General features: G+C 35.8%; 1 protein-coding gene across 5 annotated transcripts in view; it reads right to left on the reverse strand.

Moving 5' to 3' along the window:
* The window catches only part of DCC (DCC netrin 1 receptor), a 1,086,886-nt gene that overhangs the window by 277,211 nt on the left and 790,962 nt on the right, over window positions 1–18,713 (reverse strand). For all 5 annotated transcript variants that reach the window (XM_035700550.2, XM_035700549.2, XM_025422244.3 and 2 more), the window contains 3 exons: window positions 10,511–10,659; window positions 8,668–8,806; window positions 2,190–2,239 (listed from right to left, as the gene is read on the reverse strand). In XM_035700550.2, the coding sequence (XP_035556443.1) occupies window positions 2,190–2,239; window positions 8,668–8,806; window positions 10,511–10,659 (338 nt within the window). The remainder of the gene's footprint in view (window positions 1–2,189; window positions 2,240–8,667; window positions 8,807–10,510; window positions 10,660–18,713) is intronic.

Genomic DNA, 18,713 nt, shown 5'->3' on the forward strand with positions numbered 1-18,713 from the left:
GAATTCAAACTCATATTTTATAATTCCTTAAATGCTAGAAAATAAGATTAACAGAGAGAAAGGCAGGCAAATAAACGGTTTTCCAGGGCTGGGGCCTGCTATGTTCATTCTAAAATGCTAACGAACAAGTTAGACTTTCTAGCAATACAATGTTACAGATATAACCACGGGAGGATAGAAACAGGAGCTCTTATATTTGGTTGTTGCAAGCATTGCATATTATAGAAGAGTACAGGCCGCAGTATTTGTATACATATATAGAAATCAGTTGAAAATCCAATTTTGCAAAACAGGAATTCCCTTATCAGGGCAGTAAAAATCCATATTTAAATACAGTCAGCATCCAAGGTCATTCAATAATGCCTTATTCACATTTCAGAAGAAAACATTCATCTTTCCTGGAGTAGACTTTTAAAGAATATGACCACAGACACATACGCATGAAATAGTTTGTATCAGTTTCTGAGTTCTCTGGAGGAATGATGTGAGGCAGGTGAAAAGCCAAATAAAAAGAAGTCATTAAAACAAGAGAAATCATAGTAGGTTTTCCAAACTTCATTCATTAACAACCTACAATAACCGTAAAAATCTACTTGACTGTGATTCAGCAGTCTCCTAATTTGAGTGGCACATATGCAAAACATTTAATGTTGTTGCCAATAATAATATAGTTTTTAGGGGATATTTACTTCTGGTTATTTTCCTTTAGCTCATTGTTTTCTCCTTAAGTTTATTTATTTTACTTCTTCTAATTTTAAATTTTATTTTACTAGTTCTTATCCAATATGGGGAATAAAAATGTAAGAGGCTAACAATTTTAGAGACTTTTCACTTGTCCCAAAAGACAAATTCATTTGACAGAGGCAAATCTGATCATAGTCATAACACAGGGCTTCATTGGAGATTTTTGCAAGGTCTGGCATGGAATTGTACATTGAGTGAATAGCTACTGACACAAAATTAGATCCTCTGTATGTGTTCTATTACTACTTCTTCATGGTAAATCAATACAGAAAGCATTGACATTCATACTCCATGAATACAAAAACAGAGGGTTGCTGAAGTCAGAAACTTTTCCAAGATCACATACAGTTATTAAAAGAGAAAGCTAGAATAAAAACCAGAGTATGGTTTTCTTGAAGACTCATAAAATTTCCCTGCTGCGTCCCAGAGCTTAGACTGATCTGCCCTCACTGAGGCCCGGGAAGAGTGAGATCACTTCCCTGAGAGCACACAACCAAGTGGTCAAAGAGTCAAACCAAACCAATTCTTGTTTGCTTTACCATACGACATGGCTTTAGCTTATTTTCAACCCCAAGGAATACTTGAAATAAAGAGATGTTTATAGAAGACCGATTTCTGGCATTAGGCTCCTTATCTGCAGCTATACTCAGCCTCATTTAAATTCTTTTGAAAGTTACATCAATGTTCCAGGCCAGGAAGATATTAATCACCGGATAACACTGCTTCATAACCTCATTGGACCCCAAAACAGCCTCTGATGCATATATTTATAAGTGAACGATAGGGATGGTGATGAAACAGGAAGCAGTCTGTATTCCACCTCTTTCAAGGTGACAGTTTTGTTTATTCCCTCAATCGACTGTTAATTCTAGCGCATTATATCCTATACTGGTAAATATAAATAAATAGATGTCTTTGCTTCCTGATGGAACAGCCTTTAATCACATTTATAAAACTGTGTGCTATTAGTAAACAAATTCTTCCTTTAATTAACTCAAGTGTGATTGAAGATGCAGAATCCATGCTGCTCACCCACTGTGCTGTCCTGGAGCATCTCCTCACATGGAAACAACCGTGCACCCAAGGAGGTGAATGGATGGGCAAGTGAAAAGCACACGTGTAGCAAATGAAATAGTAAACCTTTCTATGGCTTACCCTTGATTTTTTTAATTTAAGTTTGATTTGCCAACATATAGCATAACATGCAGTGCTCATCCCACCAAGTGCCCCCCTCAGTGCCCGTCACCCAGTCACCCCATCCTCCCACCCACCTCCCCTTCTGCAACCCTTTCTTTGTTTCCCAGAGTCCGGCGTCTCTCATGGTTTGTCTCCCTCTCTAATTTTTCCCACCCATTTTCCCTGCTTTCCCTCATAATCCCTTTCACTATTTCTTATATCCCACGTATGAGTGAAACCATACGATGATTGTCCATATGATGACTTACCCTTGAATTAACTACTTCCAGGGAGACGTTCTGAGGCGGGGCACTTGGCACTAAAAGGAACAAAACAAGGTGAGACGGTTACTGCCCAAGTCAGAAAAGACAAGCTACAAGCCCTCTGTGAAAAGAGAAAGCATGACTTTCACAGTTCATCATGGTAATTAGGGAGGCTGATCCAGGTGGTGCTTCAACATTTTTCCTAGAGAGATGAAAAAGAGCTGTCTCTGTTTATTTCTTCTCATTTTACCAAAATAAGAATCTGTGCAGATAGCCCCACCTCCAAACTGTTAGGCAAGAGAGCACCTGTCATGATAGCAATCACTGCCATTTAATTACAGCTTTCTGGTTACAACCTTCCCAGAGAAACCAATAAAAACACACAGGAGATTTCCTAGAGTGGTTTTAAAGGCCTAAGATATTGTGTATTTCAGGATCTGCATGGTTTTATTATAAAATGTGTCATGCTAATGGTCACTCATGTTGCTTAATCCTCTTACCGCAATCTTTATTATCTCTTAAAAAGTGAAAGGAATACATCTGTCCTTATATATGCCTGTAATTAAACCTATGGGTGAGCGATGGAAACAGGTTATCAAATAGCATTCATCGAATCAGTTCCATTAACAAAAAAGCAGTTTATTTTTCTTTGTGGATTTTTTAGGTTTATTTTTTTCTTTTGTCTGCATTTTGATTGTCACATTCCTTCATGGAAGAAGGAGGGACGTGCACAGCTTTCTTCATAATACTTGTAGTGAATATTTACCATATCAAAAAGTGAATATTCCATCACGTGAGTAATTCAAAGATAACCATTCACTAAATGGCTGGGATGTGTTGGACACTATCCTGGAAGTCCTAGAGGAGTCATAAACAGAATAAAGCTCTCTGCCCCACAAAAGAAATGCAAATAGTATTCAATAAACGCTTACCACGTATTAATCTGTAAAATGAGTAGTCCCTATTGTGTTCATGACAAATTGATTTACCAGAAAAGAAATGCTCTCAGCATTTTCAAGAATTTATGGACCCTTCTCTGTCATGTTGCCCGTTCTTGAAATTGAACTTGGATAATATCTACATTTCTCTAGGGTACTTATATTTTCTCTAGGGTCCTTATATTTACCTTCATCTATATGAATTCACTTATGCCCTACTCTGAGTTTGCCTTCTGAAAAGTAATCACCATGAGGGCATGATACATGTCTGATTAATCTTCACAGCCCACAAACTGACATTCAATTAATAGTTACTGACTCGATTACATGAACAAATGAATACTTACTTAAATACTAGCTCCTGGGCCTTTCTGGACACCATAAGAATTATAATCACTTGCTTTATTTTCATTTTGAATTTCTTATCTTAGTACTTGGTGAAAGTTGTGGTCAACACAGCTTGTGACAAAAACAAAAAAAAAGCTCACCGGAGGCTTGTTTTCATAAATTAGGTCAGCAAGAATTCTTTCAAAAAATATTTTATGATTTAAGAAATAGGCTTTTTTATTCTATTTATTTTAGTTCATATTATATTTCTTTTCAAATATAGAATATAATCCCCACAGGGTCCAGGATTCTTGTCCCTTTTGATGCTGAATCCTCAGTATCAAAGAGTGTCAGGCATGCGGGTCACGTGCAGCAAATATGTGTTGAATTAATTAGCTAATTGATTAATTAACAGAAAGATTATAAGACATAATAAAACCTTTTTCATACTCAAGGTTTTAGTCATAACAAGCTTTATTTTTGCAGTTTTATATTTTAAAATTAATGTTTGCATACACATAGTATAATGCACAAATCTTATATGCGCTATTGGATAAAGTTATATGTGTGTGGTGTGTTAAATGTGAATTTAAACACCCCCTAGATCAAGATATAAAATAGTTTCAGTATCCTGAAAAGTTCACTTGGGTCCTTTCCCAATCAATATCCTTCTAAGAGTAACCACTATTCTGATTTCTAACACCATCGATTAGTTTAGCTTGCTTTTGAGCTTACTAAAAATGCAATCAGTTATTTTTTTCAGCCTGGTTTCTCTTGCTCATTATTATTTCTTGGGATTCATTCTTTCTGGCTCATTTTGCAGTAGTTTCAGTGCTTTTGTTTGCTTTTTTATTGTTCCTACATATTCTAATACGTGACTATTATATTTTATATTTACTCCTATTGATGAATGTCACTGGATTATTTTCAATTTGGGGCTCTGAGAATAAATCTGCTATGAAAACTTTTGTACATGTCTTTTGATGAATAACTGCACTCATTTCCTTCATTATATACCTAGGATTGGAAATCCTGATAGCAGTGATAGCAGTAGAAACCCCTATGGGGTTATATATACATCCAGCTTTAGTAGACAAAATTTTCCAAGGTGGTCACATCAATTTACACCCTGATTAAGAATATAGCAAATTTCCAGTATTCCCATATCCTTACCAACCTTTGTTTTACTTCTGAATCTTTTTCATTTTAGTCATTTCATTATATATATATATATATATATATATATATATATTATATTGCTTTTTTATTTGCTTTTCCCCAAGGACTAATAATGAGGAACATCTTTTCACATGCTTGGTGGTATTTGGAAGTCCTTTTTCGTGGAGCTTTTAAAGTATGTGTGTGTTTTTTTTTTTTTTTAATTCTTAATAGATAAGTTTCCTTCAAAACTCATTTCTAAAACTTTCATTCTTTTATATATTATATTCCATTTTATGTTACTAGGATTAAAACATTAAGATTCTTTTTTTTTAAAGCTAAAATAGAAGGGCTCTTCTGCATTTGGCAATCTTTCTATATTCTCAACTCTTCTCAAATGTTACATTAATGAAACAGACTTCCCTGAACTACCTTCACAGGCCCATGGACATTCCCAGTCCAGTTTTCAGGAAAGGCGAGAATGCAGAGGCTTTAATAAGACCATCTCCACAGTCTATTTCTTTAAAAGAGGAAATAATAGAATATGCTGGAAATAATAACAATGTGTGTGATCGGAAAAAATTAAATAGACTGACATCCTCACAATGAAGAAGAATTTAAGAGGATCCATATTCAAATTATTCTGTAAAGCACTGAAGATTAAAATAGGCACCGACTGAAAAAAATGCCAAGTGCTCCATCGTATAACTTCACAAACTTCTAGTACATTGACTATTCTTGCTTTACATAATCAGGAAATAAAGTAGAGAGTTTCTTCTGTAGCATTTTTAGTTATCTATCTCCACTCCTCGCCTCTCACTATCAATTCCCCTATTATTGAGATATAGTAGATAGGGTTAATTGCTTGGTGGAAGTAAATGGAATCCACATTAGTTTGAGCTTTTCTTTATTTGATTTCCCAAGATATTTTGTTGTCTCATGAGGAAAAGAAGAAGACCATAGTTCATTGTTTTCTCTTTAAAATGTCAAGCAATTTATCATTTACAACAGGTTCCTTAAAGCCAATCTGTGGTATTTGGTCTAGAAACTCCCCTCAATATGGTGCCACATGGTGGTTTGATATGATGATACATTCTGTAGAGTACATAAAGTCCCCACATTTGTAACTGAATGTCCATATGGACAGACACTTGAATCCCTCTCTTTACCAAATGTGTGCTGTCTTGAACATGATTTATGGATTGAAATAACTGATATATGATTACGAGCTTTGTACTTCAAGCAATTCATATGAGAAATTCATTACAAAATAAGAGAAATTCAAGATTTTTTCACATTAAATCTTGCTCCTTTTCTTACTAGCTTATGTGACCTGGCTCTGCTGCTTACCTTTGACTTCTTTCTAATATTAGTTTTGTCATCTGTAAAGTAGGGAAAAAATTATAGTATCATGAGGATTAAAGGTTAATAAAGCAAAGTGATTAGAGCAAGGCCTTGCACTAATAAGTACTCAATAAATACCAGTGACAACCGTAAGAAGCACATTCTTAAAGCTAAGTTTGCCTATGAAATTGGTTCCCTCCACTTTTGGGCACAGAGCAAGCCTGCATGGAAATTCATAAATATTAATTGACTCATAAAATATTTTAATGAGCTACAGTTGTCAACTAGTTAAAGAGACAGTGTTTGGGAACAAATTGGCAAAACTAGTTACATTCCACACTAAATACCAGGCTGCCTAGATCTGATATTCTACAATCCCAAATGGTTTAAAGAAGTGGATCGTTATAAAGAAATGACACAATAAGTGGAGGAATCTGAATGAAAAACAATTTTTCTTCCCAGAAATACAATTAAAAAGCAGGCTAAATTAGAGATGACAGCTTATCAGGATAAAAATCTTCACAAGCATTTTAGCATAACAGGAGTACCATTGGGATAATTGATTCAGAAAAAAAAATTACTTGCATTTTTATTTTGCTTTTATTCCATTTTTTATGGTCCCAATATAAATTTTTATGGTAAGGGTTCCTCTGACCTGATAAGAAACACAATGTTCTCTCTAACACAGATGTAGACACAGTCATCTATTAAATTAGCCACATAAACGGGAAGTCCGAAAGATAAATCTACACATACAAAAAATTGTATTGTTTGGCTGAACTGTCTGATTAATTCAGCAAGTATTTACTGAGATGATGAGTAGAGAGATGAATATAACAGCATCCCTCACCTTAAGGAACATGTAGTAGAAGGAGAAAAAGTGACATGTGCATTGTTATAGATAACATTTATTGAACACTTAAATGTATGGCATGTTCATATTTTAGGTGCTCGCATGGATTAGCCCATTTAATTCCCACAACATCTCCCTTTTATAACACCCAGAAAGTCAAGAAGACAGCTTCACGACTGCAGGTTGGGAAGTGGGAGGCTATGAAATGTGATGAAATACATCTCTGTATAATGTGTGCCCTCCGCATGGACAGCTTCGATAGAGAGAAGACATCAGATAGAGAGGAAGAAGGGGACTGACTGGATAACAAGAGATAGAAAGCCAAGAGTGCAGGGGTTTTCATTGGAAATCAAAAAAGATGAATTGATTGTGAAGAGGAATGGGGAGCAGGTCCAGGAGCCCACTCCAAGGGGACCACTCAGTTCTTGCTTTCTCCCACCAAATACATCAATAAAGATAAGTTGGCATCCTTTGCTTGGTGACACTTGTAGAGTTAGGGTCATGAAATCCTTTTATTTAGTGACAGGTATTTTCTAAGTCCTAACTGTTGCAACACTTAGAGATAATAATTCTTGGACTAATGAGTAATAATCTCTCTCTCTCACTTATGACATTCAAAACCAAAGTGGAGAATAAGGCCACAGTATTACAGTTCAGAGTGTGAATGAAATCTACATAAATTATGTAAAATATTCATTTTCATTTGTTTTCCTTTTATTTTTATAATTATAAGTTGTGAAGTAATTTATTCTGCCAATAAATATTCTATTCTGTCTTCAATAACAGAATCAGATGGATGGGCATTAAAAATGATACTGAAGTGGTGTCACATATAAAATATATTTTTAAGTTGAGATTGCAAATGAGCATCCTTCCTGTGTCTTTGCAGCACTGTCCTTAATAACATGCATGACCTTCCTCGATCCACTGATACTGTGTGAAATATCCACCCAGATACTTTTCCAGATTAAACCATGATGGATTGGTTAAGGAATCACAAGTTAAGGTCTTTTTTTTTATTTCCTTGAAATTCAGAAGATCAATAATTTACAGAATTATATACAGCAACATGGAAATCATTGCTGAAAAGAGATAGCTTGTTGCCTTTTTAATATTCATGGAGGCCATCTCTGCATTTCTACACCTGCCTGAATTTCACTGGCCCCATAGCATATACGCCGCTGTCCTTTATTTTGACTGGTCATTAAATTTCCCAACTTTTTCTTATTCTTTTCTTAGATCTCTAGTTTCCTCTGCTACTGCTTTGCCAAATCCATCTTTTTCATTAAGAGTTCTTCTTCTCTTTTATGATATTTCAGAAAATATGTGTAATATTTCACCTGTTAGGCAAGGTCCAAGTAAAATTATGCATTATCCTGCTTAGTTTTAATACCTTCAATACTGGATTATTTGGCCTAAATCCTTACAAAATGTTTTCAATTTAAGTGGCATAGGTAGGAGGGCTGTCCATCGCTTACATTTTTCATCATCCATCCCCTTTAGAATGAGAACTAAAAAGGGACAGAGTGATGTACATTAGTCCATACACATGCATAAATCAGTTTGTGTTTACAGACATAAAGAGACCCCTCCTCACCTCAAAAATTTTAGCTTTTAGGTAAGACCCACACTTTTGAAGATTACCTATTAGGAATTCTGACACAGGGTATAGAATATACCTTTTTGAAAACTGAAATTTAACCATAATAGATAGCTTGAGTGAACTAGTCAAAATTTTAATTTATGCTAATATGTGCCATGAAGTTTCAATTAGAAAACCTTAAGGATGCAATCTATAGCATACATGCAACATTATTTCATTACTACCAAATACGTGAGTCAAGTTTCACTGTCTATGACTTACCATCAGAAAGTGTAACCACCGTTATGTCATCAGTAGATACTCCTGGCCCATAGCGATTATAAGCTAAGAATCGAAGAGTATATTCCGTGAATTTTTTCAGGCCTTCCAGCTTATAAGATAGTCCATCAACCTCTATATTCTGGAGACATAAAATGCCAAACTGTTATTCAGGAGGCACACTAAAGCAGAAATGACAGCCATTCTGTGCAATCACAGAATTGGATATTAGACTCTTACTCACAAAACTACACTCTAGCCTTCTAATGAGTTGTTGTAAAACCTAACTTGTGACACACACTCCCCCACTAAATCCCAAACCATTCTGTAGACTTCTAGTTAAAATAGCACCAGGCTATTTTTACAGTCATTAAGCTCCAATGTGTTTAATGCCACCCAATACATCGAATGGCGTGAGGTATTCCACCCACACCGAAACTCTGACAGGCACAGGGCAGCCTGTGAATCCATGGGAAGAGAGACTTGCTCCTCTACCCGAAATGGAATAATTCACTACAAAACAGTAGATTTCTTCCCTCACTTGCTGAAATATACCCCCAGTTCTTGAAACTGACAGATACTTTGCCACAATCTTTCTCTCCTACAGTGCTGTGAGGTGGGTTGGAACCGTTTTCAGCACTTCACAGCTGCAGAAATGAGGTACTGGAGGTGAAGGTCATTGAGAAATCAGAGCCAGTTTGTTCTAGAAGACCTATTATTTTACTCTCCACAATGATGCTCACACTCATATTTGTCTCAGGTAACATCATTTCTGAATTTATTTAAGTGGGTAGGTGAAATGCATTATTGGAGAAGCCAAAAATGTGTTGCAAAGAAGGATGAAAGCAAGAGCTAAATAGCATGAAGACAGCAAATCAACAACAACAACAACAACAACAACAAAAACCCGGGATGAATGATTATATAAGAGATCTTAGTAATTCCTCTTGTGCAACATAACTTAGGGCTCAAACGATTTCTGAAAAGGATTTTTGCAAAACATTTTTTTTTTTTAAGTAAAATCTCTATCATGCAGTTTGTGTGGATGCATGAAGACCACAGTATGCTTGGCAGGCTTCATAAGACATTCTAAGAACTCTACTATCCCAAGGTGGGCTCTTGGTTTTTCTTACTTAGCTACGCACTGTCTATATATCTTTTTCCACATGAGATTGAGAATCTGGAAGTAAACGTCTCAATAGTCAGATACATGTCACAAAACAGAATTGCTGAGTCTCATGTGTCTCCCCTTCAATACTTATTTATCTGAAAATCTAATTGTCCTATTTTTAGGGGTCTGTGCAAACCACAAAATGTAAGAAGGAAGCAAGTAGCCTTCTGGAGAGAGGTTTCCTGAAAAACAATGAAAAATGACTACAGGTGACTACAACCTGATGGTGAGGAGAAGACAGAAATAACTCAAATATATAAGAACAAAAAATGTAACTTGACTGAGGTCATTGAACAAAAGATAAATCATTCTTAAGATAAGGACTCAAAATGTTTTCTAGGACCAGATGAGTTCATGTAAATGTGGCTACACCCGCCCGGGCCACTATCTACTTAGACAACAAAAAATAAATAAATAAATAAATAAATAAATAAATAAATAAATAAATAAAATCCGTATTTTACAGTGACTTCACCTCATTGCCCATTTGCTTCTCTTACAATCAGAATTAAATTAAATTGTTTATCGCTTCTAATAACCAGTACTTTAAAAGTAATTAGCTATCCAATTAAGATGCTGGACTGGACTGTACCAAGAGTCTGTAGATCTTCTCCTATGGCTCTGGTCCTAGAACTATCCAATAGGTGGCAGCATTGGGCCCATTCCCTTGCCTACCTGTTCTTTTCCCGTGGACACCTCAGTGCAGAATAATCTGTACCCTTGGACTGGACCGTTTGCATAGGCAGGGGGTTCCCAGGTAATAAGAATTGAGGTAGGTGAGGTAGATACGGCATGCAGGTTTTCTACTGGCCCTGGAACTTGTACTGTGTACAAAAGAAATTGGTTAGTCTCAGAGGGTTCTCTTTTGCAAAATAAACAAAATACATCTTTTACAGCTTAAGGATATTATAGCCCCATGCACTATTTTTAGAACAAAATGGGATAAGAAATAAAACGTAAATATAAGGTAATGAATTTTAGAATCATTTCATTATGAAATTCAGGAGAGGACAAATTAATCTTAAGTTACCCGTTTCATTTTACAGTGGAGGAAACTGGTCAGGGAATGTAAATGACTTGGAAAATGACAGAAAAAGAGGAGAATTCTTAGTCCAAATTTTTAGTATGGAAAGCTTTCCACTATGCCAGTATGCCTTTGTGTATGACCAATAACCACAGAAGGAAAATGAGAAAATACAATCAAAATACTTGTACATCATGATTCTACTTATAATTTAAATAAACAGCACGGCTATGGATAACTTACAACATCTTTATTTATGTCAGCATTTTTAAATCTTGACCAATCCTGTGTCCTTTAAATTAATTTCGGCATTTAATTTTCAATTTAACTTTCTAGTATTCCATTTTCTCTCATAACTGCTACTTTACTTAATCAAGAATAAGTATTGTGTTTATTAAAGAAATTATATAGCACCGGACCACAATTGCTTAACCAAAACACTTGTGTCCAGATAAATTTTGAGACATAGAAATTTTCAGATTTTAGGAAGATAATGTGGTACATGTGCAGTGTTATATTTAACACCTCAAGTGGGGTCTGTATATCAAATCATATATTTGAGCAAAATACATGATATTCACGTCAAACAGAATTATTAAAGACTATACACAGCATAACATATGATCAGGTCAGGCTTGCATATGACATAAGTTAAGAAACTCCTTCAAATTCCAGACTTGCAATTTTTTAATTTGTGCAAAACTTTTTATTTATAGACCTGAATATATGGTATGTAAATTGTAAATCCAGTATCCATGTTAGTAATCATAATCTCAATTAAAATTGTTTCATCATTGCAAGTATAATAATTTTAACTTAAACACACTGTACATTTGCCTCAGCGTAGGGGAGAAATATTACCTAGGTTTGAACAGATACACATTTTAGGCCTCTAGTAGAATTTTGTGAGTTTGAATGTTCCACGGAAAATAATCTGTAAACCTGGCTGACAGAGTTTAGATCAGTGCAGTGCCTATGTCCCTGGATCATTTTCTAGGATTCATTGCATGGCATCCAGCCTCCTTAAGGCACCACTGCTCACACATTTATTTGGGGAAAAATTTATATTTTATATACATTTTCTGATATTATATATAAATATATATAATAATATATATGTACATGTTTCTGATATATACTTCATTTGGGTCATCTTCAAAGATTTTCCCACCAGTCCCCAAATCTTGAGCATACCTATTATTAATATTTACATTATTTCACCTTAACAAATAATTGCTAATAATTTCTTAAAAGCTTACTTGAAAATCATTTTAAACCTACAGAAAATTTTAAGAATGAAAATAGTACATAGAATACCCATGTTCCCTTTACCTAGATATACATATATTACCTATCTTTTTCCATACATGCATATATATTGCATTTATTGTATTTATTATATAGAGATAGAGAATCTGAATCTATCTATTTAGATTAAGTTACACATACTATGGTTTTCTACCCCCAAATACTTCAGTGCGTATTTCCTAAGCATTAGTGTGTACATGAATAACACTAACTTCGGTGCAATTTCATACTATAACACAATACTTTTACCTAATCTTCATCTGCATTCCAGTTGTGTCACCCGACCCAAAAATGTACTTTATGTAGCATTTCCCTCTCCAGTTCAGGATTCGGTCTAGGGTCAAGTTAGCATTTCACTGTCATTATCTTTTTAGTTGGCTTTGGGCTGGAACAGTTCCAAAGCCCATCTTTATCTTTTAGGTGATTTATACTTTTGAAGACTATAGTCTTTTTTTTTAATTAATAAAATATTACTTATTTGGGGTTTGCTTTTGTTTCTTCATGTTGGATTTTGATTATGCATTCTAGACTGAAATGAAATATGAGTGATGTCTGTCTCCTCAGGGAATCATGTCCAGAGGCATAAGCCTTCTCTCCCTCCCTGGCCTGTTATGTTAGTTCTGAATACTTGGTCAAGGCGCTGCCAGATTTCTCCACCATAGAGTTAACTGGTCTCCCTGTACCCTCCCCGCAATACCCCAACCTCTGCTCCACTGCTTATGACCAATAAGCAATTTGTGGGGAGATATTATGTCAGAATAATATAAATATTATTTATCAAAATCTCTTAGAATTAATACCTATTAATAGCTTGATAAGTCAATTTTTAGCATGGTGGTCACAAAATATTTTTTAAACACTTCCTCCAAATTGGCACTTAACACTCTATTATAAGCAAGAACCCACATTTCTTTTAAAAATATATTTTATTTATTTATTTGAGAGAGAGAGAGAGAGAGCTTGAGGGAGATCAAGAGAGACAATGAGCTTGGGGAAAGGAAGATGGGCAGGGAGGAGCAGATTCCCTGCTGAGCAGGAGGTCCAATGCAGGGCTTGATTCCAGGACCCTGGGATCATGACCTGAGCAGAAGGCAGATGCTTCACTTGACTGACCCACCTAGGCACCCCTACATTTCTTTTAAGATCTTATTTATTCATTCATTATTATTAATTTATTTATTTGTTTATTTGGGAGAGGGAAGCAGAGGGAGAGTGACGAGTGGACTCCCCAATGAGCACAGAGCTCCATGCAGCACTTGATCACAGGACACAGACCGGATCATGACCTGGGCTGAAATCAAAAGTTAGATACTTAACCTACTGAGCCACCCAAGTGCCCCAAGAACCCATATAGGTGGTACGGGCACATGGATTTCTTTTTTTTTTTTTTTTTTTTTTTGGTTTATCATTCACAATTGTCCTTAATCTTTTGGTGTTCAAATTGTCCAGCTCAAATTCGGCCAGTGAAGTCCTCTTTAAGCTGGTTCCTCTATCCTTGCAACAAGCTCCATCACTTGTTGGAGCACTTCCTATCTTCCTAGCAGACTATATTCAAGGCTCACCTTTATCCTGCCTCAGTTATGGAAACAAACATTTCTCCAGAGATGTCTCATCCCTTTTAGTGGGGAATGGTATTCAAGACAAAGATCTGGGTTTTAGCTGTGTTCATTGCTACTTGGGTATCTTGCCTCTAGATCGTATTAGTGAATGAAAAACAGGAGTGTGCATACACTTGTACATACAGAAATGCATTCATGCATACATATACTGAAATGCACAGGTACACATGTACAATTTCCGTGACTCTACAGAGTCATCTCCCATTGCAATCCATCTCTATAGGGTTTGTTCCTGTGTTCTCCATTCCTTTTATGTCCTTCCTTCCATAGAGAGAACTCTGGCTCTCAAAAAGTTATATTCTGATAGACAATGAGAGTGCCCTCACCTTGGTACTCTTCCAGGAAGGGGTAATTTTTCTATGGAAAATCCCCTATTCCACAAAGGGGACTTCAATAGACAATACTGTACAATACAACAACAGGGAGTCGTGCCTGTTTCAAAGCTCATATTGATACAATTAGAACTGTATTATAATGAAGCAAACATTTTGCTCCATGGGGGGAAAAAAGGCAAAATAAAAACTTGCCCACTGACATTGTTCAACTGGATTTTCAAAGTACAATATTTTAAAGAATAGCAATAAAAAAACTGTAATTTTCATGCTTCTATGATTACTGACATATTCACAATGACAATGCAAACATTTTAAGAGAGGAGGTTTTCTGATTTGGAACCTATTATTTTTCCAAGGAATAGAGACAAAGAAAGGAGCAAGAGAACTGAGACGGAGTGACCTCCTTAACTTATGTCATGTTGAATGTGACATAACCAGAATTTTGAAACTTCACAGAGCATATCCTTGTGGCCCAGTGGTGTATGAAGTATTAACTAAATGTGTTTCTTCTTGCTCACCTCTAGTTAAACTGAAAGGGCACTGCTTACTAAAAACATGGCTCGGGATCCCTGGGTGGCGCAGCGGTTTGGCGCCTGCCTTTGGCCCAGGGCGCGATCCTGGAGACCCGGGATTGAATCCCATGTCGGGCTCCTGGTGAATGGAGCCTGCTTCTCCTTCTGCCTATGTCTCTGCCTCTCTCTCTCTCTCTCTCTCTCTCTGTGTGACTATCATAAATAAATAAAAAAATTTAAAAAAAAAATAAAAAAAAAAATAAAAACATGGCTCATTCTGGAATCCCAGCCTAAGATTTAAAAATGGCCAACATTCAAGACCATCACTCTACATTCAAGGAAGTTTTCCCAAAGCAGAATGACTCCAAGAGGCCTAGGGAATGAGCAAGTCTCTTTTACTTGGAGAAAGGAAGGGAAGACATTATTTGGGAGGTTTCTGCTCATCCACTAGAACACAAAGTGGTAACTGGAAGAAGAGCAAGCCACCTGAGAATCTGGAAGGCCAAGCTGAGGGCACCACCTAGAATAGTGGGGATGAGAGAGCACAGCCCACCAGACTAGGGCTCTTTGAGCATATAGCAATCACATATGCCAACCTCATAGCCACTTCCATCAGGCATCGTGGGGAGAACAGAGAGGCTACTCAGATGCCTACAACTCAAGGCAGCATCCCCACAAAAACTACTGAAAGACCACACTCCTCCCCTGATGAGCCCAGCGAGGGCTGCTTAGTGTCCAGCCTGTTTGTAAGGAAAAGGATCAAAACACTCTACTTAGTTTCCCATATAATAGGAGCAGTTGTCGTCTCCACAGGGATATGCACAATGCTAGGCATATACAACATATTCAATAAGTGTGTGTCAAATGTATATATCTTATATACAATTATCAAATGTTACCCTAAATAAAAAGCCTAAAATGAAAACAGCTGCTCTACATAGTCTAACTCCTTTGATCTTGTTAATTCAGGATTGCTACTACAAGTGATCAGAAAACAGTGTTTTCCTAACATACCCGATGAGAACTAAAGCTGGTATATGTGTCCATATCTGTTGTGTGCACATGATCCTAGGTACACTTTGCCCACTCTGTAATTTGTTTATGTGCTTATATAGCTTGGTTTCCTATAAGACAACATCAGGCGGTAAGTAATTTGGATTCAGTTCACACTGGTAGTGCCTCCTCGGATTGTCTGTTCACAACTGAATTATTCTCCCTTCTTAATGGTCATTAGACAGTATCAGGGAAAAACATGTGCTTGGGATTCCATAAGAATCTTAAACAGAGATAATAGACACCAGAAGTAAAAAAAGGGCATTCAGAGCATTTAGTATGAATGTACACTAACAGCAGTAGGAGTATAAGCCAATTCCGACCAAATGATAACATTCTATTTGTTGTTGTAAAGTTTCCACTTGTCTTTTTCTGAGAAAGGAATGCATCTTGGCACTCAATTATTTCCTACTTCAACTTTTTGTTTTAAAACCTATTTTGTTGGGCAGCCCAGGCGTCTCAGAGTTTTAGCGCCGCCTTCAGCCCAGGACCTGATCCTGGAGACCCGGGATCGAGTCCCATGTCAGGCTCCCTGCGTGGAGCCTGCTTCTCCCTCTGCCTGTATCTCTGCCTCTCTCTCTCTCTCTCTCTCTCTGTGTCTCTCATGTATAAATAAATAAATAAATAAAATCTTATTAAAAAATAAATAAAATAAAATATATTTTGTTTTATGATCTGATTGCATTAGTTGATTTTCTCTAACATTGTCCTGTATTAAAATTAAGATACCATGATATTGTGGTTGTTGTTCCAAGTAAGTATAAACATTAAAATGTCAAAGAATTAATACCATATCATACATTCATCATATACTAAGACCAAAAATATTGCCTGTGTATGGGATGTTTTTCTTTACACTATTCCTAGCTAGTGTCAAGACTATGTCACATAAGCTAGTACATGTTTTTCTTCACAATATGCTATACATTCAAATTCATGAATTCTCTAATATTTCCCTTTTGAATTTTAGCCCGAGCATAGGTCTGTGGATAAGATACTGTGTTTTACGTTAATTGTGTAGGTATGCATGTATATATTTGTGTATTTATTCAGATCTATACCTATATATTCAAGCATAGCTTACATAGTTTTACATATGTGATTTATTGTATGCATATTAGGAGCGAAAGAGAAAAAGGGAGACAAAAAGTGTTCCACAATGGGAATTATATGTGAAATCGATACAGTTAACAGCTTCAGCCTTCCATTTCATTACATTTTAGTATGTCAGTCAAGAAACATAATGGCCTTAACTGCTCATCATTTCCAAGATGTCTTTAATAATCCCCACTGATCCCCTCAGTTGGACAATAATTTTGTGGCAAACTGCATCTAATTTCTCCTCATCTCTATTTGAGTTACCTATTTCTTCAAAGAACGGCAAGATTTCAGAATAGATGCATAATCTATGCAAGTAACTCATCAATCAATGTCAGCTTAACCAACCACCTTTTTAAATTTCAATATTGCGTTTCAGTAGAAATTCGTTATAACACCTGTACCTAAGAACAAATTAAATACTTATGTTGGAGTAAATGAGATGTATTACATGTCACTATTTGCACTGGGGACAGTAATTTCTCACTATGTATATAAATTTATAGTATAACAGAGCACTCATTTATAATGAAATCTTATTGGATATTAACCCCCCAAAATGGCATATAAAAGTTAACTGAATCTTTAATACAACATCATTTATCATATATAATCATACTGAAGACAGAAAGTATTTTTGTCCTGTATATGTAAGAATATGTCTTTGTGCACGAGGGTAAGAGAAAGAGGTGAGGGTATCAGTTTAACGAGCTATAATTCGTTAAGATGAGGTTCAGAAGGTATAGTTTCTTACCCCTACTCTACTTATGATAAAGACCAGCCATTGGCATCAAGGAGTCAGTAGAGCCCCTAAAATTGTATGTACATTTTCAAGGATGTACTGTGTACATTCTTTAGGTGTAGGGCCCATAGTGTCCATCATTAGTGTCTATGATTCACCAAGTGGTATCTCCCAATAGATTAGATAATATCTCTGGTTTCTTTTGGCTCTGAAAACCGATGATTTTTTTTTTTAAGATTTATTTATTTGTTTGAGAGGGAGAAAGAGTGTGTGTATGCAGAAGTTGGGCGACAGACAGGGGTGGGAATCTTCAAGCAGACTCCCCACTGAGCTCAGAGCCCCAGGCAGGCTTGATCTTCTGACCCATGAGACCTGAGCTGAAACCAAGAGTCTCTAAACCACTCAGCACCCAAACCAATGATTCTTGAATATCAGTTTATTGGTAATGATTGCTAATTACTTTATGATGGAAAATATGGCAATAATTTCAGTTTAAAGAGACATCTTCAATTTTTTGTAAAATTCAGAAGCTGAAACATGTTTATGAAAGACTTCTGTTTCATTTGTTAAATCATGGGCAATTCAAGGAATTTGAATTCATCTGGTTTAATTCATCAAATATTTTAGGTTTTCAAGATGTTAGAGCTTTTGCTGATCAAGAAGTCAGAGCATATATGAATGCCTTTTTTTCCTTTTTCTTCCTTTCTTTTGCTGTTTCTATTCCAATATTTATCTACATGTCTATCTTCCTGATGTCTCTTTACTCTAGTTTGATATTTGTATTAAACAGACTAAATTCTAAATTATGATTTATCAAATATAAGCTTCTAAAAATATTTTTGGAGTTTAAAATAATCCCTTATAAATAAGAATGTAAATATAAAATTTTCACAGAAAAGCTTTAGAAGGATCAAGACGTGCCACTGCCTTCATAATACTGAATGAGGCTGATGTCTTTTCACCATTATACTGATGTTTCTCAGCTGGAAGTCCGAAATGAAGACAAATGTTAGTGTCAGAGAATATGTAGTTGAACATTTGAATATTTAAAGTCTTTTCAAAATGACTGTGTAGTACAATGTGTCCTACTGTTCCTAAATCATCAATTTAACAGCTACCAAATCCCTTTTTTTTTTAATGGAACTAAAGTACTAGTGCATTTGAAAAAAAAATCACGTGTTGTCATT

The sequence above is a fragment of the Canis lupus genome, chromosome 1 (genome assembly GCF_003254725.2).
Source record: "Canis lupus dingo isolate Sandy chromosome 1, ASM325472v2, whole genome shotgun sequence".
NCBI classification, from domain to species: Eukaryota; Metazoa; Chordata; class Mammalia; order Carnivora; family Canidae; genus Canis; species Canis lupus.